The sequence below is a fragment of the Morchella importuna genome, assembly GCF_003444635.1.
Source record: "Morchella importuna strain M04M26 chromosome Unknown Morimp01GS003, whole genome shotgun sequence".
In the NCBI taxonomy this organism is placed as follows: Eukaryota; Fungi; Ascomycota; class Pezizomycetes; order Pezizales; family Morchellaceae; genus Morchella; species Morchella importuna.
Window position 1 is genome coordinate 2,001,224 of NW_025763400.1, and position 19,796 is coordinate 2,021,019.

A 19,796-nucleotide genomic window follows, 5' to 3' on the forward strand; every position below is an offset into this window, starting at 1 on the left:
GATTCCAAAGGGACTTGAATTTTTGATCACCTGGTTTTGGTAATGGGCGCACCGCCAACTGTGCTACGGAACCTGATTGTCAATGCTATCTGACCCGTTTATGAAGGGGTGCTCTCGAGCTACCACCTTAGGCTATCCCAAAGGCGACAGATGGAATTAGTACTTGTAACGACGGCGCGCAGAATCACAAAACGGGAGCCATATTTCTAAGTTCTGGGAAACACACTTAGTCAATTTTATTGGAGTGCGTAGCTCACCAGTCATCTTCTAGGCAGCTAAGCCGGAAAACGTGGGGATGATAAAGAGGCTGTCCAGCGCATTCAACTCTCATGTACTCAATCCCCGGCTCGTACAGACGGTCCTACTATGATCAGCCCTGCAGCTACCATTTACTCTTCATGTCCCATTATAAGGTAGATGGATCTTTATTGAATCCAACGCCTTAAAGGGCGGCCGCTAGTCAGGAACGACCTTTAACCCTGCCTTGGGCCATGATGGCCGCTGCACAGTCACGTAGGGTAGTGCTAAAGACAGCCTGTCTGGGACAGTACGATAACTCATAGACAGAATAGCAAACAGGCTCTAGGGCTGGCCTACCTCACTATTTGGCACGAGTGAAGCCGTTAGATAATGCCCACCAATATCAATATACAAAGGGCGTTTTAAGGGCTTATTAGATAGCTTCTGAGAGCGCAAAAAGATCATCTACGACAAGAAAGCATAACTACCACTAACATACAGCTTTAAAGTACACTTAGGGTCAACATACATACCGGAAACACTTTAATTGGCTACAGTATTGATTACTTAATAGAAGACCCGAAAAACGTCATTCATACCATATCACTCATCTCCGATAGCATTATTAGCATATTCTACATGTCACTCACTATTTCTACCAGTAGCATTGATTTTAATCCCCGATTACTGAACATCTCTAACGCCAAAAGCTCCGCAGGGAATCACGCGCGTTTTCAAATTAAGGCATTGGGACGTTATCCATACCCATACATCATAAACGCCCTCGACGAAGAACGGTGGCCATGAAGCTAGTGTCATGGCCGCCAAGAACGAGTGATACACCATGTCGCTCCCCACCTATCCCAACCACCGACCCAAGAATCACCGAATGACATGTGCGACTTTTCGCCTTATTTTTTTTTCATTTTTTTTTTTTTTTTTTTCAAGGCCTTCCAGTCGAAATCGTAATTCCTCCCAGCCTCTTCAAAAACGAATTTACCCCGCACGGAAACGGAACGCGGAAAAAAAAAAAAAAAAAAAAAAAAAAGGAAAGAAAGAAATATAAATAAATAAAATGAAACATGTTGGGTTTTGTGTTACCATCAATTGCAAGTACTATCGAGGTCGATGGTCACGTCACGTCAATCATTTCACCAGGACCAGCAATAATATAGGAAGGCTTAATGAGCGAGGATACAGCCAGCCTTTTTCGTTCTTCGTCCTATCATCGTATCGATTCAATTCATTCATACATGCGTTCTTTAACCCGCCCCACACCAGCAGCAACCACCACGAAGAGAGGAGAAGAGAAACAAATACGTAGGTTGGTAGCCCTCATCGGGCGAATGGTAAAATATTCAACACCTCCAACAAGCCAGAGGTGCGATACAAAGAAGAAGAAGAAGGACATGCAATGAGATAAGTAGTACTAAGAAAACAAGCAGAGACAGACAGGGATTCCGAATGAAAAATATAGGGAAGCAGAGTAGAATAAGTAGATGATCATGGGGAGAGAGAAGAAAAATGGGTAAAAGGAAGGAGGAGGTAGGAAAGGAAAAAAATGGGGGATAAAAGAAAAAGAATAATTAATGCTACCCAACTCTAGATGCACCCGAAAAATAAAATACTACATACCCCAAACAACAATAGTGGATAGATGGATGGATCAAGCTTCCAAGTAACGACCTTATCGCAAACCCTATCCCATCCTGTCTTTCCTGCATGTCCTATCCCTTCCCTCTCTCCCTTCCCTTTCCCTACCCTACCAACCCTGGAGATTCCTGGTAACTCCGCAAAATAAAAATAGAAATTCCAGACCAACCCAGCAGCTACCACTTTAAAAGAAGAACTCCATAATGATTTTTTGTTTTCATGCATCTTTTTTTTCTTTCTTTTCTAACCGGCGCTCAGCGCCAAACAAGCATCAACAGCCTCACCAACCCTATTCAGACGGCCCCACCCAAAATCTTTCTCAGCCTTCTTCCTTTTCTAAAAGAGAGATACCTCCTCGACACAAAGCGGAACGGAACAAACAAGCTCAAAGCAAGGGCGTAGGATGAAGGGGACACGGGGGCTAGGGAAGTGGGGGGTGAGGAGGACGCGGAGGACGAGGGGGGGAGGATGGGGGAAGAAACCGACCTCCCTTCCTTCATGCTGACAACATCGCCGATTATCTCTTTATCTAGAGCCGGGAACATCGCCTTGAGAATATCCACCACGTTCTCATGCTCACTTCTTTGGATCCGGCGGGCCTCTTCCGTCTCTGCGCTAGCTTGACGAGCAGCGGCTTCCTCCGCCGTGACGGCAGGTCTTCGCCGCCCACTAGGGCCGCGGCCGCCAACGGCGGTGAGAAGGCTGTCTTCGGCACTGGGGGAGCGGCCACGAGGAGTCAAGGCTGGCCCGCTATTCGAGGATACAGATAGGGTAGCATTTGATGGTTCCCCGTCCGAGAATATACGTCCAATTGTTGTCAGGGGCCTCTGTATAGTTCTTAATAGTCCAGCTACGGCCGCTTTTTCATCGGATTCACCGCTCGAGGAATCATTAGAGACTCGTGGGAAAGGTGGGGGTGCTGTGCGGCCGGGTGCTGGGTGGCTCCCCTCCCTCCCCTTCCTCACACGCACACCCGTCCCTCCCCCCCCCCCGCTGTCCTATACCCGCACGAGCCTCCGCCCCGTCCCGGCTCGGGCCAGCCTGCGGGGTGCACGGAGGGGGCCCCGTCTCCCGCACATCCCTCCGCCTGCTCAGCCCGCCGCGCCGCCCTCCAAACATTCTTTCCGCCCCAACTCCTTCGTCTGTAAACACCTCGCGTCGCAGCCGGGGGCTGGAGCGGTCAAGGGAGGTGTGCGCTATAAGGAACTGAAGTGTGGGCACGCCATGGCGGGGAGAGAATAAAGGGGGAGCAGCAGGGGTGGGGGCCCGCAAGTGAGTAGGAAGAGGGGTCTAGGAGGTCTTGGTGGCAGACAAAATGGGGGATAAGTGGGAGGTAATAAGAAATGCGATTTGAACATAACCTCGAAAATATCGCGCGGCTCAAAGATATTCCTTCTAATATCCCGTAATCTTTAGCCACCTCGGCTATTAAAGCTTTTATCCGGCGATTTTCGCTCATATACACCTAAGGATGTTACTGTAGCGGGGAGGTGAACACTCAATGATATTCGGGTCGGGACTGTCCGAGACGGCCGGAGAACAACATAGAATCAGCAATGGGAATTAATTATCCGCGCTCACGGTCGATATTAGAATGGGCCGGGTTAACGACTCGGCTAGATTGATATTCCCCCAATTAACCACACACGTCATCACACGATATTTAGGGTGGCAAGTACGGATCTGCACACCACACACCTTCAATACCGCACTAAATAAGGCTAGCAGCACGGAAAAAATATAACCCCGCGCACAATTTAAGTTCGGCGTGAGCCAAATTAACCTTTCATCTCCTACTGGGCCCTATACCGACCATTTGATTTTTTTTAATGCTTAAAACCAATCCACGAATTCCATTCACTGACCGCCATACCAAGTCCGCATAACAACACTTCTCTTTTCCTCACCTCCTATCTAATCCACAGCACCTCCGAGGGTACACACAACGGGTTCGCCTATTACTCTACTAGTCCGTCGAGGGCATACTACGTCCCACGGAACTCCTTATCGGCGATAACATAGCGCGAGTTGGTGTCGCATTCTGTCGCCAGCAACCTTCCATCAAGACCCCGCTCCACATCCTCTGGTGCTGCCGCCGTCTGGCTCGCGGATAATCGTATCTGCCATCACTGGCTGCGAGTCCCATCCACCGACGGCATCCGCGCCGCACTCGCGCGGCGACGCCGACACCAATGAACCCGAGAGAAGAAACGTCGTTCGTGGATAAGAGGCTGACGCCGTCATGAAGCAAGTAGCTTGCGCGCGAGCGCTCTGAGTGCAGCATACCTTGTCTGTTCCATAACTTTCGTACCCTTGCTCTCGAGCCAACTGTGTCGCGCCACAAGTCGTCGTCACCCTGCGAGTGAATGTCATCGCGTAGTTGAAATGTTTCGAGACAAGGGTGTGCTGTTGGAGCATGCGTTGATCTGCCCTGCGCCATGTGGCGTAAGGCACTTGCCCATTCACCACGTAAGTCCTATACTTCCTGAGCAGAAACTCCCTCACGTGTCAGTGCAAGCATCGCCCATAAGTGCGTTGATATGCTTGCGCCGCGAGAGAGAGTGGTTCGGTGCCGATGCCCTTCTTCTGGCGGCAGCGCCAGGAGCGAGGAACGCGGCTGTACTGTTCAGGCAAGAGAGGCATGGTCCACATCGAGGTGCGGACGAGCTCGGCGTGAGAGGGCTCGATGTCTGCGATGTCGTCTGCGCAGACTGATGTAGGTTCTGTATCGACGAAGCGCCTCCGTCGCGGCGCCAGGCGCATTTCTGAGCTCTCGGCGGAGCGGTTCGGTCCCGTTCGGCGCGGGACACGGTGAGGGGCGAATTAGCGTGGGATGAATGGGCTTGAGTGTGTGATCTGCGTAGAGGTGGTGTTTGCTCGGGTGCTTTCCCGCTGCGACACTGTGGATAGCGAAGGATGCGAGCGCTATGCTGGGTCAATTCATAGGGACGAGTTCTGTGAAGACCTGAGGATGGCGGGAGCGAGCATGTGTGAGGTCTCAATGCTTCTCCGTTCGCGTAGGCACTCGAATATATTAGTGGATCTCAAGCGAACGGAGGCTATTTTGTCACCCGTTGGCAGCTAGCGCATTCGCGGTCGTTCCTCTGGTGAGCGATAGAGACCACTCGGGACGACTAGTGCGTTTTCTCGCACAGGACCACGATCTCCCACCCGCATCAGCAGACTATTCAGCCGTCGTTGTGGGAGACGCGGGCACCTCCGTGGGCGGACGATGGAGCCTCAGGGTGTTAGTCAAAAGGGGCGTAGATCGTAGGCGCTGATTTAGGGCTATCTCGGCTTCGGTATCTCGGGAGGTTACATTTTTATTTTTTCCTTTTTTGGGGGTTGGATGGGCTTGTCCTGCTGCTGGTCGCTGTTTTTGAGGGTGCCTCACTGACACTGCGGGAGTTAGCAAGGCCCGGGAGTTCACGGACCGGTTGTGGCGAGAGATGAATTCCGAGTCGAGTGCGTGTAGGCGCTCATAGACTTATCTATGCCAGCACAGGTCGCTGCGCTAATGTCATCCCTGCATGTATTATTTATATTCTGGATATTTCAGCCTAGTTTCTTCTCCGGTCTATCTCATTATATCCGCAGGGCCGAGCCACCGATGTCCCACTTGAGCGATAACGGAGGTGTAGACATTACAGAGTCGAGGTTTCACCCCGCTCATAGCTCAGGTTGCGCAACATATGTCGTCGTCGGGACGGGGCTGCGAGTTTTGAGATGTCCGATGCGCGAAGCCGCACTGAGATCTGGTTTTGGCCGGGCTACAGTGGAGGTGAGGCACTGCGGTACTCTAGACGTCGTTGACACACCATAGCTATATGAAGAGTGCAATCTTGAGGGGAACGAGGACCCGGCACCCATGGAGGACGTGAGGATAACCTGTAGGTTGATATCGAGGGTGTCGCGAGCGAGAGAGGTCATTGTTAGTCAAGATATTTGTATTCGGGTGAGGTCCGCACAGGAATTCTGACTGGCGCTCCTCATCGGATAATCTCTTGCACATGTGTGGATTGGCTGCTCCAGCGCGAGGAGTCAATTGAAGTCGTTTCTATGGCCCGTCTGTCCGAGAATTGGAAGGTCGAAGGAGTCTCGGAGGGCTGTCGAGAGGTCGGAGGGTTCGAGGGCGTATGAGATGCGATGGTGCGCAGCAGAGTGAGCTGGTTGACAAAGGCTTTGTTGTGGGATCCGACGCCTCCACTAACGCGCTTTCTTGCTGCTAAGACACGGCTCATGGGCAGCTATTGGAACGAGTCAGAAGTGCGGGTCTTCTCTCTTGCAGGAGGAGGGCGCCATCTTTTGACAGATCACTAGCTTGGCAGAAGCTGTTATTTGTCTGTACTATGGTCTAGTCCTCTTTCTGACTTCGCAGAGCTGCTGCAGGGCTTACTTCAGCTTGGTGGGTGATGCCTGACCGACAATCAACGGGGAGAACTCCCAAAGTATTCACGCACGCCAGTCGAGGGACACATAAACGTGGCGGAGCAGTGCTCGGCCCCAAAACTTCAGGACGAGCGCGCCCTAGAGATCAAGGACAAGTGCTGTGTTCGGACCCGACACAAATTCGAATCCATTTAGTATGGACGCCTTAATGCCATCTCATTCTGACAAAGTCAGTCGCTCCGTGCTCCGGAGCGTCGGGAGCCTGGACTCACCTCCACACACTGTGTCGGATCTATTGTGCTCTCTCGTTGCCACTAAGAGGCGCAGGTATTGAAGTGGGGTGTCTTTGGTACTATCTCGCCTGCCAATCTCCTTGGCTGCGTGCGAGCTAGCAAACATAGTCCGAAGACACGCAGTCATAGCAGCGGCAACCACGCAGATACGATGCTAGTATACAGAGTTCACAGGAAGTCACGAGCATGTATCGTATGCGTTATTGCGAATGTAGACTATCAGTTTAGCGGTGCGTGTTGAGTACAAGTGAGCAGGAATCGCATGTAAGATGTTTCGTGTTGCGCTGCTCGATCAGGAAGATCTTCCCGAGTAATAACGTTCACTTTTCCAATCACTTCGTTTGAACCACGGTCGGGGCTTGCATCGCCGCCTGCCAGTCGCTGTTGATGATTCCCACCAAAGGCTCCATGTGACTCGAAATTTTTTGACCCTGGCAGGGAACGACGTAAGTATTTCTAGGCGAGGAGTGAGAAGTCCATGTGAAACCTTTCTAGAGCCCTGAAAGGAGGGTTCATATTATACGTTTCTGGGGTGAGCACAACGTAACAATCTAAACAGTCACTGCTCTCAAACATTTTCCCCAGACCTGTATCGACGAAGCACGTTCTAATAAGGTATGATCTGCGGACACCAACAAATGAATGGTTCAAGGCCCAGGCAATTGGCCATATCTAGTCTTATGATCACTAGACATGAGATCATAATATCAAATATCAAAACCATTCAGGCGTATGCGTAGACTTGCAGTTAGTTCATAGGTTCCCAGAAGTAGCAGTGTAGGTTAACGCCTAAATCCATCGATAATAGAAGAGGTTCGCTCAGTCGGGTATAGAGTAAATCAGGGGCGACGAGCTAAGGGCCACAGTTACACCGTTCGCGTGGATTTGTGCTGGGGACTGCTGGGCCTGGATCGGTCTGGTGTGTGCACTAGAAGAGGAAAAGTACAAAGGAAGAATCGGTCTGTACGACGGAGGAAGCAAGAGTGAGTCTTGAAAGTAACTTACCTTGCGAGTCCGCGGTAACTGTTTCTTTTAGGGGTAGGTCCTTGGTGCCACCATGTGGAGAAGGGCGCAGTGCCGAGGGGTGGCAGGTAATACAATTGAGAAGAGGTGGAAGCATGGGTCTCGGCTAGTCATTACCGCGCGCCACATCGATTGGCGCTATTTCCTGCCCCTTGCATTGTGCACGTATGTCTCTTCGGGTGGATCCTTTGTTTCAATATGCGTCGAGCACTGTTCGAAATGCTTCTCATGTGTCACAGCTTCTAGAGGTGATAAAGAGATGCTTCCCGTCGTGTCTCCGGTTTCCAAGTTTCGGACACGAGCGACTCTGCGTGCACTTGCCTCGTCACCTTATTGGAGGGCAGAGGCGAAGGTAAAGATGAGGTTTGTGCGCGCCGGCCCGTAAAGTTAGAGACCGGTTGGTCACGGCGAGCGTTGGTTTGAGGTGGGAGCCTAATATCCCTACTCGTCGAATACGATAAATCTGCACATACCTCTCAGAAGCGGTTTGGTTCGGTATCGGTATTCATATGACACGTAATATATATAATGAACTTGTTGGAGTTGGGCTATATTATGCGTGGCGGAGAATGTCCGTTCAAGTTCAGGTTTCAGTGGTGAGTTGACGGCATGTGCATAGTAATCACGAGGGAGTCGGTTCTAGGACCGCCTGCCGTAATTATACATCACGTCACGGAAATGAGGGGAGGGTTGTTCGTATCGTGAGTTTGCGCGTCACCGGAGACGGACACATTTGCGATGACCTTTAGGGGCAATGGTGTGAGTCCGGAACTAATGTATGTAGGGCTAATTCGGGAAGTAGGTACTATGTATAGGTACATCTAAAGTACCTTCACTCTAAAGTACATAGAAGCCGATCCCGAAGCTTCTGCTGCTGCTGCTGGCTGCAATCATCTGCACCCCACAGTCCCAGTCCCGAGTACCGAGTACCTAGGTAATGCATTCAATTGACACCGGATATATTAACCTCCGTTTTTTTTTCCCTCTCCCCAAATCACCCGGAAGTCCGCAAACTACACGCAAACCAGCCGGACAGGACCACACAATCACGAGAGTGAGACTTACTTTGCGTGTTATGTAATGCTAGCCAGACTAGTGGAGACTTGCGATTACAGTCACTTTGCTCAGGAGACATGCTATGCTTTAGCCTGTTTCAACCGAAGCCCCACGACAAATTCACGAAAAATTCACACAGAGTGAACGTCAGATGTACTCAGGAAGAAATCATCAACGGTCCGAGTCAGAGATGAAGGCCGACAACGCGCGGCTGCTTGAGACTCGGGCCTCTTGTGTATGTTGCTGGGTATTCCAAAAAAGAACGATATCAATCCGGAGTGGTAGTCAGGGGTATCCTTGTAAAACCAGGGCAGTAGGGCACTGCGTGAGCACATGGCAAAAACAATATACACTGAAAAAGGAAAAGGAGGAGTGAGAATAAGAAAAATAGATACAATCGCGATGACTTACCGGCTATTCTGGCATCGCGGAGCCGGACTCACTTAACCAATTCACAATTCATCTATATGACAGCGCGGTCCCCGCTTGTCATATCCTTACATAGGTACCTCCTGACACAGGAGCCCAGCTCGCTGCACCGAGTACTGGCCCCTACAGACTAGGGGACATGGATGTGGAGCAATCGGTCACACAGCCAAGAACCATTGAATGTTAATAGTATTATCTTCAGTGAGGTTTAGGGTCTTCGGGGCCGCCGCTCCGAAGCTATGAGGCCGAGTGATCCTATAGGAGAAAGATGATAGTTATGGAGGCCAGCGTATAAAAAGAGTGTCTGTCTAGTAGTAAATTAATGAGTGTGCGTGATATTAGAGTGCTTCATGTAGTATGTAGTACCTTGGGTCGTGATAGCTTAGTGTAGCTGGGGTGGGTCCATATGATAAGACAGCGTTCGTCCGTGCTGAGCGGATATTTACACCCAGAGTATGTGGCTACTATGATGGTCACGCACCTTAGGAAAATAGCGGCACTCATCACGAGCCCATTTTCCACCCTTCCATACGAACTATAGCGAAGCACGATAGCATAGAACACACCGTAAGACGATTACCGACTTTCACCCACTCCTATGACACCAGAACTACAGCGATTGCTCCTAATGATTAGGAGCTCACCTCAGACATGTAACCCGCAGCCCGGTTCCGAAGCTATATGATATAATACACACCACCTGCTCCGCCCAGGAGAAAACAAAACAAAATCCCCCGTGTTCTTCGTAACCCGGCAAGTAACACACAATGCATACAGCTCACTGTCGATAACTTAATCATTCCTCTAAATCTCTGAACAATAGCGTAACGCAACCAGGGGATGTCTCTAACATTCACATGTGCAGGAAATTCAGACAGGGCACGATACTGATTAACAGAGTCGTCTCACACTCATAGAGTGAAGGGACGCAAACCACCACTGTGGCTGTCTTTAACGAACACAAAGGATTTTCCGCGCGGACAAATACTAGAAAGTACTTATCTTCCTCGTTGCGTGACAACCTCTCCTGGCTGCTATCTCTTCTGCCATACTTTGGCACCAACCACCATCTGGTCCGTCAACACTCCACTGCGTTGAAACGATCTTCTGTTCAACCCATAGCACTGAGAGGACAGCATGGTCTAGCATAGGGCACATTATGATCGGCCACACTAAATACTAATCTGAACTACTACTCGAAAAGTACAAAGATGTTTTCCGTTTGTAATTCTACCTCATAACGGAGTGAGACATTTCTACCAATTTAACCCGAGCTGGTTCCCATCTAAAGACTGGCTGGCGGAGCAATGGTGTTCATCTCACACAAACACCAACGCCAAAACTTCCGACGAGAGAGGTACCATTACCAGCTAAGACGACATACCCGTTGAGACGGGCCCACAATCATAAACTGTATAGAGTAAGAACCACGAAGATCAATGCAAACGTCCTAGTCACTCCAGCTTTTCATATATAGGGGAGACTAAGTCGTACAAAAAACTATATGTTGAATTAATTATCAGTTCGTGTTTTCTGTTTAGAAATCATGCAACTTTAATAACATAAAGTATTACGGGTGCGCTGCAGAGTGTGACGGTCCTCTCACCAGCGCAAGGAGCGACAATTGAGAAAAGGCTATTTTATATACTAACAGAACACCTCTTGGCTAGTAGTGGTACTGTAAGATAACAGCGCTCCTACACGCCAGCTTCTCAGTGTATCTGAAATAGGCTACACACATACAGATAAGAAGTCATTCACAGATGGCGCTACCGAGCTAAATCTTCATCGTGCTCTGTTCACATGTTACTGCAACAGACAACATATATCCGTTCAGCAGGCTCAACTCGCGAGAACCCCCATTTAGGATCTTCCTGTGTGCAGACTCGCGACCTCACAGAGCACTACCTCTGAAAGAGTGTACCGAGAGCCGGCTATTTGGACGCAGGAAAGTGGAGATGATAAGCGCCGCTGCACGAGCACGATCGCTGACTTCTGAAAATCTCCAACTCTTGCGCCCGAGAGGGTGCCACCTCGGGCTGGTATATGCGAGAGATGCATACTGAATGGCAGGGAGGTGTACTCGTATCGGGATTTTCATGCACGAACGAGCTTCTGCTTGCGTCGTAGCCTTAACGTCGTGCCACCTCACGGGCTCCCTCCTCGCCTCACTCTTTGGGGTCTGGCTGGCATAGGCATCCGGAATATACGTCACATCTGATTCGCAGCATGAGAGTGCACCGGGAGCTGTAGGCCGTAATTCCCTTAACTCACAACCTGGCTGTGGCGTACTCTGGAATGAACATTTCCTGGGCTGCGAGCGAGCGTATGGCCCATCGAGACTCCAGTGTATTCATGTAAACTTTCACTTCAAGTGAGAAACACAACTAGCTCACGGCCCTATCGTAACGCTAACTTTGTAGAGTAACATTGAGATATAAACCGAGGAAGAGCGTGCGATGACGAGTGAGACGTGTTCACAGTGCATGTCCGCTATTAAGCCGACCTTTGCGCAGCGGAGCACATTGAGATAACAGTGTCGTTCCTCACGATGTTGATACTCAGAAGAAGTGACAAATGGGGGTGCAAATCAATCAAGGAGGGCACACACGAGAGTTCTAATTGAGTAGCAACGCAAGAGAAGAGGATCTGAGGATTAGATAGCCTAATTTACGTCATTTGCAGTCTCCAGGGGAGAGACCAGAAGTCGTCGCTGGGACAGCGAGAGAACTGAGTTCTCGGATCCAGTAGAGCGGTTTTGTGAGAAGGGTATTTTTCTTTATTCTTCTTTTTTATATTGTTTTTATTATGTCCGATCTTAGTCACCTTGATTTCTAAGTATAGCGATATTATGTCCGAGGTCAGTGACTTGTTTGGCGGGTATCTTATCAGACAGCTCTCCAAAAAGTTATTATTACAGAGATCTGTGGTCAGCTTGTGGGATGCGCTAACAGGACAGTGCAATGTCGACGCAAGTTTGGCCTAGAGTTCTATTCAATTGTACATACTTATTGGATTGGGTGTGCCGCGCGGGTGGTTCGAGTCCGGCTTAATAGTTGAATCTATATAGTTCTGTTTTGAAGCTTGCTTGGATATAAATTTATTGTTATTGTTTTAATTGTTCTATGTGCTAGTATGAAATAGCTCAATTGCATTCATTAAACCCTACTAGTATTTTCGTGAATTCACATATCTATATACATATCCTTTTCGATTATGGATATAGCGCTATATACAGGGAAATATAGGTGTGTGATCGATTAGACTACATGTAATCAAGACCAGTGAGAAATTTAAGACATTCATTCAATACTGCAAAGATACTGTCTGTAGAAACCAGGTATAATAGCCGCCAACATGAAAGCCTAACCCAACCACCCATCCCCGTCAGCAGCCACATATGTTTCCCCAGAACAGTTTCCGCACACACCCACATACTCCCGACTGACAAGCCTTCCGAAATCAGCTGGCCATGACCGATCGCTCTCGCTGGTGCCAGTGAAGATCGATCAGGGTTCCGGGGAATTAAGCTAATCCCTGCAGGGCACAGAGCGGAAAAAGGGGGAGATTTGTGGCTTGTGGCACCTGCTGCTGGTGTGCTGCGAAGAACGTAGCGTCGCTGTAGCTGATTGGCCGATAACTCGTGAGAGTTGGCTGATCATGAGTGGAGTTGTATATCAAGGGTTTATATATGGGGGAAGCCCTCTGATCCTTTCCTTTGTTCACAGATCTTCCCTCCTCTCCCTCTCTTTGGGTCAGAGAATTCCACTCGTTTTAATTAATTAATTAATCTCACTCCAGAAGAACCCCACCAACCATGCTGTACCGAAACACAGCAGTCCTGATCTTCCCCCTCGTGGTGCTCACCTGGTACCTCATCTCCCGCTCCCTCTCCCAGTCCACCCTCCACCCCGCCCCCCTCCACGCCGACACCGACACCGACACGGACCCCACTACCGCTCCCGTCGCAATCAGCTACGGCACCGGCTCCCTCCTCGCCCCGCCGCCCGCCCCCCCTCCCTCCCCCTACGACCCCAGCAAGCACGCCTACGTCTTCTACGCCACAAACAGCGCCTACGCCTGCTCCGCTATCGTCAACGTACACCGCCTTATCAGCGACACCGCCACCTCAAACATCCTTCTGCCCGTACCTCCGAGGCAGATCAGATCTCCGTCAGAGCCTCTACCTCCGGCGCGATGCTAAACAAGCCAGAGACCCAATTATAGCGCCGCAGAAGGAGTTCTAGGAAGGCCCGACCGCCGCCCGCGCAGGGAGGCGGGACTGAGATCTGCATTGGATGTCTTTTCCGTGTTCAGGCCGCCGAGCAAGGAGCGAGCTCCAGGGGACGGAACTGGTCCACCACAGCTTGCGCCGACCCGCGCGCAGTCGAGGTACCTTGACGGAATTTACACAATCGGCTCGCTCAAACGGAGCTTCAGACGGTCGCGCCTGAGAGGGATGTATTGAGGTGCCGTTGAAGGGGTCACCGCTGATGAGGGAAGAATTATGCATTGGTGTTGGATGCCGGATAAGCGATGTGTGGTCGGAGAGGGATAACGTGAACCATGATGATCCATATCCTCGTTGCGCTGTCCGAGGCGGAGATTGCGGGCGCCGCTGCGCGGTAACGTGGGTCGACGAGTCAGGGGGGCGGGCGTGTGGTCCTTCAGAGGGATGTGGATGATGGGTTCCACGAGACCGATGGTCACGGTTCACCTATAGGGCCCAGTTACGTCTGTCGAGGACCAGCTTGACGATATTGTGGGAGAAGAGAGGGCGGATGGGCGGAGGGTCAGAATTCACGCGAAGGGAGGTGAGTAATGGAGAAATGAGATTTTGGGTGTGCAATATAGGAATGTGATTTAGTGTGGACAGGATCGGTATGTGTGGCTACTGAGAACGTCCGGAGGCGCATTTGGGAAGCGTATAGTAGCACCACGCTGATAGTCCATAAGTGTAATGAGGAGCACTGTTCACTGGATCTGCCGGTGCGTCTTCGCTAGTGGGGGGCACGGTGGACGAGGCCCAGCGCAGAATGGGGAGCAGCGGTGAGCTGTATCGGAGAATGGCCGGCATGGGGATAGACTACCATATCATCGCTGCCGCACTGGGGAAGCCAGTGCGGATTGATGTGGGGGGAATGTCGGCGAGCTATCACGAAGGCCGACGGACGCATACCGTTGTTGGGGGGTAATTGATTTGGTGGAGTGGAGGAGACGGCGAGGAGGCGTGTGGCCGGTGGTGCTGCATGATTGATGGGAAGAATTGGGAGGGGGAGGGGGTGTATATTCTGCGTACACTTTAGTTGTTGGTTACTGGCGTGTCTGGTGCTGGGGGCATTCTGTGTGTTTATTTATTAGATCTGGCGAACACACGTAAGAATACTTCAATCTAATACCCATGAAAGAAGCTGTGAAGGCACTGTGAGCAACTCGGTTTGTCCATCTCACAAATGCGGAAAAGCGTCTGCGAGAAGCACTCATGTTCTCATCCAGGAGGCATCCTCACGGCTTCTTTGCGCGGAGCCCAGTGCAGGAATTAGTCGGGTGCGGAGTGTGATGATACAGATGACCATATGAGGACTTGTCTAATGATGGCGAACAGTAATGGGAAATGAATAGTGGCAAACTAGAGAGAGAGATAACTGTGAGTACTTCTCGAATATGATACCATACGTTGAGGAGTGTACTAGTGCACAAGTAGCAACATCGATCGATGGACATTGGAGACGAGTTTGATTCCTAGAAGGGAGGACAGGACTGAGGATGGCGAGAGATGAAATGTAGTGGTAGAGCTGATCTTGGTAAATGCAAGTGTCGAAGAGATGGAGGTTTTCTGTAGTTCGTAACACGTCGAAGCTCACGTCAGCCGCGATCCCCTTGGCTGGAATAAGGAACAGGGGATTTGGTCCGGTGTATTTTATGCAAATAGGCGAATACAACTCAAGCTTGCCACAGGCTAGTCCAGCAACTACAGCCGCTATCAGGGATGTGGCAGGACAGTCAAATGTATGGGCCAACTCCTGCTATAGGTAGACACTAGAGGCTTGCAATTGTAAGTAAACGTGTGGACTATAAAAGTAGTGCCTTCAGTTAGAACCCCGGGTTTGATGGAGCTGGTCGACCAGTGAATGGAACAATTTAATCAACACCAAATCGCGATAACTCCAAAATAGAAGAAGAGAGAGATTTTTTGCTGTCTCTGGGAACATGAGGGGCGATCCGCACCGGGGCGATACTGGCGATAAGTCCGGGTGCCACCTAACATAGGATTCCCAGGCATACTGATGCAGATCCTTTGTGTCTTATGGGGTCAGCAGGCTACCACGATAAGCTAGGTGGCGAAGTGGGATGGTATGGGACAAGGACAGTGTTCAGAAATCCCAGATTCGCGAGAGGACGTCAGCGAGTGAGGAAGTATGATAGAACATCACAAGATAGAGCGGGGAAGGAAGTTCCTACAAATTTGTAATCAGCCTAGGGCCTACTGTGTAGCTGAGCCATTCTTCCGCGTATGGTCCAGTGGTCGCTTTGTCAGAAAGAAGGATAACTAAACAGGACCCTAAATCCTGAGGTCGCGCACGCCACGGGATTCTACCGATCTCAAGCTGCTGGTACAATCGCAAAACACCGCATTCTAGATTTCGATACTATCGCTATGAACGGAGCAGCCAAGAAGGGGAAAAACATTCGGCCGCAGAAGAGTGAGAATGAAAGCACTTCTAGACGCTTCGACTAAATCTAAGTCCCTACCGGGTTTGCGAGATTCATTTTTGTGCATTATTTGGCCATTCGATTGGGAGATATATAGTACCAGGAGTGATACTTTGTGATGCACTGGCAACATCACGTCAACACTATGATATCGAGAATGGCGGGGTTGGTTGGTTCTTTGTTATGGGGCTCTAAGTTGAGAGGCCGTCTGGGAATATCCTGCGTGCAGCACATGGTGTGGCGCAGGTATGTATGTAGGTTGATTGACTTGGGAGTTGGAGATATGAGGATAGATAGCCAATGGGTTGAAGGCCAGTTCGCAGAGACTACTGTGTCCTTAGTAGCTAGTGTATCTTCGTCTACCTCGTTTGTGTCTTTCTCTCTTTCCTTCTACTTTCTTATTATTATAATACACGAGCCCCCCCATGGAGCTAACAGCAGCAAAGGAGAGAAGGTGAACATGGGGTTGGACGTGGCCCAGCGGTATAGAGCTCACACTCTGTACCGAACTCGTGAGCGTTCAACCCCCCCTCCGGACGTAGAAAAGACGTAGCAACCGAGGCCTCTAGGCAGTGTTGTGAACTTTTTTTGTTTTTTTTGTAAATTATTGATGTCGAGCGGGGTTTTTTTTTATTTTTTTTTTATTATAATATTCGAGCAACAGCTATGTACTTGCAATTGAGGTTACTGGTAAAAGTATGATATATACATACATGTAGGTATGACCGGGTACTTCAAAATAGGACCAGAACCACCCCCCCCCCCCCCATATAATATAGTAATTTTGCAGCTACCTAGCACTACGTCTTTCGGAAGTGCCTTTGTTCACAATTGCCGGCCATAGTCACAAACCCATACGAACAATCCAGTATGTTCTCACCAAGCCGAATTAACCATTGTTCCTACTAACTCAGCATTGTTCCTACCCAGCTTAGTAGCCAAACCAATCAGCAACCCGCATTTGCGAAATTTTACTCGTCCTGACATTTTATATTGTTGAGCTCCTCTACTTTATGAACCGAGCCTGAGCCTGCACTATCATGTCCGCAGGCCTAAAACCTACGCTGAACGTCTGTTTCGCTCTAAAATAGACAATAAGGTGGGCGGTATTGATATGTTAGTTAGCCGAGGATTGATATGTCCTACACGTATGTACAGTAGACTGCCAGTAAAGGCTTGAGCTATGCCCCAGCTGACAAAAGATGCTAGATGCTGGACTGATACGTCCTATGTGCAGCATAATGCACCGTCTGGACCGGAAAGCTGCCTATGGTTGAATAGATATCACCAAATTAAATGGATGCCCAAAGGCGACTTTATAAAGACCGCGAGATCGGTGGGCAACAGCACTGCGTATGCATGTAGCCGGCCGATTGGTTCTACATCTCTGCCGCCTCTAACTATACCTTTCTGAACACTATAGGTGCAGAAATCTAGCGGGAGCGTTGTTGTTGTATCACAGAGACACACAGGAGCGCGGAGAGCAGGGCAATCATCATTAGTCCCTCCTCCCCTTCTATCTATATCTCTATGATCGTCGTGAGTCCCTACCTCTATTTTCTAGCGGGGATAGAATACTCCCGCAACTAAAGACCTCGTTTCTAACGTTGGTATCTAGACAACATCCTTACAGCCAGTTAGCAAACCATTCCGCCCATGAACCAATTCGCCAATTAATCACTCCACTCGCCGCACAGCATACTCAGACTTGCCTTTAACCCATCACCGCTCCCCCCATCACCTCTCTCTTCTGCTTGTACCGCCACCGCCGCCGCCGCCGCCGCCAGTTCTAGTTCCGGGGAGGTTACCGGAGGAAACCATACCCCACACAGCTAATGCTGCAACAGTGAACATAGTAGTAGCGCAGCAGCAGCAAACAGGCAGGCCGAAACACAGCCAGAGGAGGAGAAAATGGAGGTCGGGCCTTAACTCAAGGCCCGAAGCAGAGCTCAAAAGTATCTGGTCTCATCATAGTTTTGCCCACCCACCCCCTTTCTTCGTAAAAAGAAAAAAAAAAAAGCAAGCTCAGGAGACAAACCTAACAATCCCCCAAGACCCCCGTACCCTTCACCCGCCCCTTCTCCATCTTCGCGCTCCGACTCCCAAACTGTACCGCCCTCTTCTTCTCCCCCGCCACCCCGCTCATCCCCATACTGCCCGCCAACCCTCGCAAAAGGGCCTTATCCCGCTTCCCGCCCACCCTGGCAGCAACACACCACCTCACCACGCGCTCGTCGAGAAACGGATACCGCGCTTCACGCCCCCAGTGCGCGAGCACGCGGTCGTCGCGGCCGAGATTGCGCTGCCCCAGCCGCGACAGGTCGAGTTGGAGCTCGGCGATGAGGCCGGCGGTCCCGGACCGACGGTGCGCGGTGAGGTGCCGCGTATATCCGCCGAGGAGCTCGTCGGCGCCGAGGCCGGAGAGGAGGATTCGCGATGGTGTGGTGTAGGAGGGGGAGGGGGTGGTGTCTGGGGTGTCTGAGATGCTGCGGGAGGCGAAGTAGAAGGCGAGCGCGATGGAGAGGTCCATTTCGGTGTTGTGCGGGTGCATGAGGGAGATTACGGTGGCGCGGTGGGCGTGCAGTGTGGGCTGCGGGATGTTGATGGCGTGGAAGCGCCAGGGGCGCGGGCAGACGGAGAGTAGTTCGGCATGCGATTTGCGGCCGGTGAGGCGGTCGGGGCAGAGTTCGTAGGTGTCTGTCGGCGCTTCGGGGGTCGCTGTATCTGGGAGGGATTCTTCTGGGGCCTCCGTCTCTGCTTCTGCTTCTGCCTCTGGTTCGGGCTCTGGCTCTGGGTTATCCTTATGCTGCCCTTTATAATGCCCATTCTTGGGCTTCTTCTTCTTCTTTGCCTTCTTGGGCTCCTGCGCACTCACTTTCCGCGCATCAATAACTCTCGGATTCTCGAACGCAACGTTCAGCAGATCCACGGGCTCCCCCGCGGGCAAGCACTCATGCACGATCCTGGCCAGCACCGTACAGTCCAGTCCTCCCGAGAACAGGATCGCCAGCCTCACGTCTCCTTCCCCGCGAAAAGGGATGTCTCGTACGCGTGTATTGACGCTTTCGGTTAAGATGCGCCCAAATTCCTCGATCTCGGCGGAGGTTGGAGGCGAGTCGGCGTCGGCGTCTGTAGTGGAGGTGGTGAGTTTTGGGAAAGGCATTTTCTATGCGCATGTTAGTAGGCTGATGAGAGGGGAGGGAGAGAGGGGGGGGGAGGGGGGAGGGGGGGAAGGGGGAATACCATATACCTGCTCCCCACCGCCACATCTTCCTCCCACGCCCACGGCACCACACCGGTCTCTCCACCGCCGACGAGAACCCACCGAAGCCCATCTGCATCCACCTCACTCCACCCATGCCCGTCACCAACACTGGCAACTACGAGCCTGCCCTCTTCATCACTCCTCCATAGCAGACTCCGTCGCCCGAGTGCGTCTCGCCCATACCAGAGGCGCCCCGCAACAGCATCCCAATACACCATCGCCCAGGGGCCCTCAACACACTCCATCACCGCAGCTACGTCATCCCCGCCGGCCAGTAGACGCTGGAAGATGGCAGCGCCGTCGTTGACGCCAGGCTCCAGGGGTGAGCCATTGGCACGCCAGGCTTCGCCGTTCCAGCAGAGGACCGAGCCGGTACTGGGGTCAACGAGGGGTTGGGGCGTTATGGTGTCGGTGGGCCCGCGCAGGGAGAGCACGGAGGAGGTGAACGTGAGAGTGTTCGAGGCATGGTGCGTGTGGTGTGTGTGTGTGAGGTCGGGGCCGCGCTGGGAGATGCGGGTTGTGAGTGTTTCTGAGGGGGGGGCGGTGGTGGTGGAGGGGGAGGAGGTGGAGGGGGGTCGAAGGGTGAAGAGGATTCCGCACATTGCGGGTGTGGAGTTGGTGTTTATATAGGGAGGGAGGGGGAGGGAGGGGGAGGGAGGGGGAGGGAGACGGGTGCGGTGCTCAGTCAGGGTGTTGGGAGTCCCGGGGCTGGGCGGGCAACAACCAACAACGGT

General features: G+C 51.4%; 5 protein-coding genes across 5 annotated transcripts; 1 reads left to right on the forward strand and 4 right to left on the reverse strand.

Moving 5' to 3' along the window:
• Positions 1–2,136: 2,136 nt before the first annotated feature.
• LAJ45_02050 (uncharacterized protein) lies at positions 2,137–3,012 on the reverse strand (the record flags this gene model as incomplete). Its single annotated transcript, XM_046111642.1, has 3 exons — positions 2,137–2,182; positions 2,380–2,812; positions 2,898–3,012. The coding sequence occupies 3 exons, from the start codon at positions 3,010–3,012 to the stop codon at positions 2,137–2,139; spliced, it is 594 nt and encodes a 197-aa protein (XP_045975586.1).
• Positions 3,013–3,954: 942 nt separating this feature from the next.
• On the reverse strand, positions 3,955–4,656 carry LAJ45_02051 (uncharacterized protein; the record flags this gene model as incomplete). The annotated part of the gene is made up of 2 exons (XM_046111643.1): positions 3,955–4,324; positions 4,517–4,656. 2 exons carry the CDS (start codon positions 4,654–4,656, stop codon positions 3,955–3,957), a joined length of 510 nt encoding a protein of 169 aa, XP_045975587.1.
• Positions 4,657–5,562: 906 nt separating this feature from the next.
• On the reverse strand, positions 5,563–5,823 carry LAJ45_02052 (uncharacterized protein; the record flags this gene model as incomplete). The annotated part of the gene is made up of 1 exon (XM_046111644.1): positions 5,563–5,823. The coding sequence occupies one exon, from the start codon at positions 5,821–5,823 to the stop codon at positions 5,563–5,565; it is 261 nt and encodes an 86-aa protein (XP_045975588.1).
• A 7,077-nt stretch (positions 5,824–12,900) lies between these two features.
• LAJ45_02053 (uncharacterized protein) lies at positions 12,901–14,278 on the forward strand (the record flags this gene model as incomplete). Its single annotated transcript, XM_046111645.1, has 4 exons — positions 12,901–13,230; positions 13,311–13,475; positions 13,807–13,897; positions 14,088–14,278. 4 exons carry the CDS (start codon positions 12,901–12,903, stop codon positions 14,276–14,278), a joined length of 777 nt encoding a protein of 258 aa, XP_045975589.1.
• A 3,557-nt stretch (positions 14,279–17,835) lies between these two features.
• On the reverse strand, positions 17,836–19,664 carry LAJ45_02054 (uncharacterized protein; the record flags this gene model as incomplete). The annotated part of the gene is made up of 2 exons (XM_046111646.1): positions 17,836–18,963; positions 19,041–19,664. 2 exons carry the CDS (start codon positions 19,662–19,664, stop codon positions 17,836–17,838), a joined length of 1,752 nt encoding a protein of 583 aa, XP_045975590.1.
• Between the last annotated feature and the right edge of the window lie 132 nt (positions 19,665–19,796).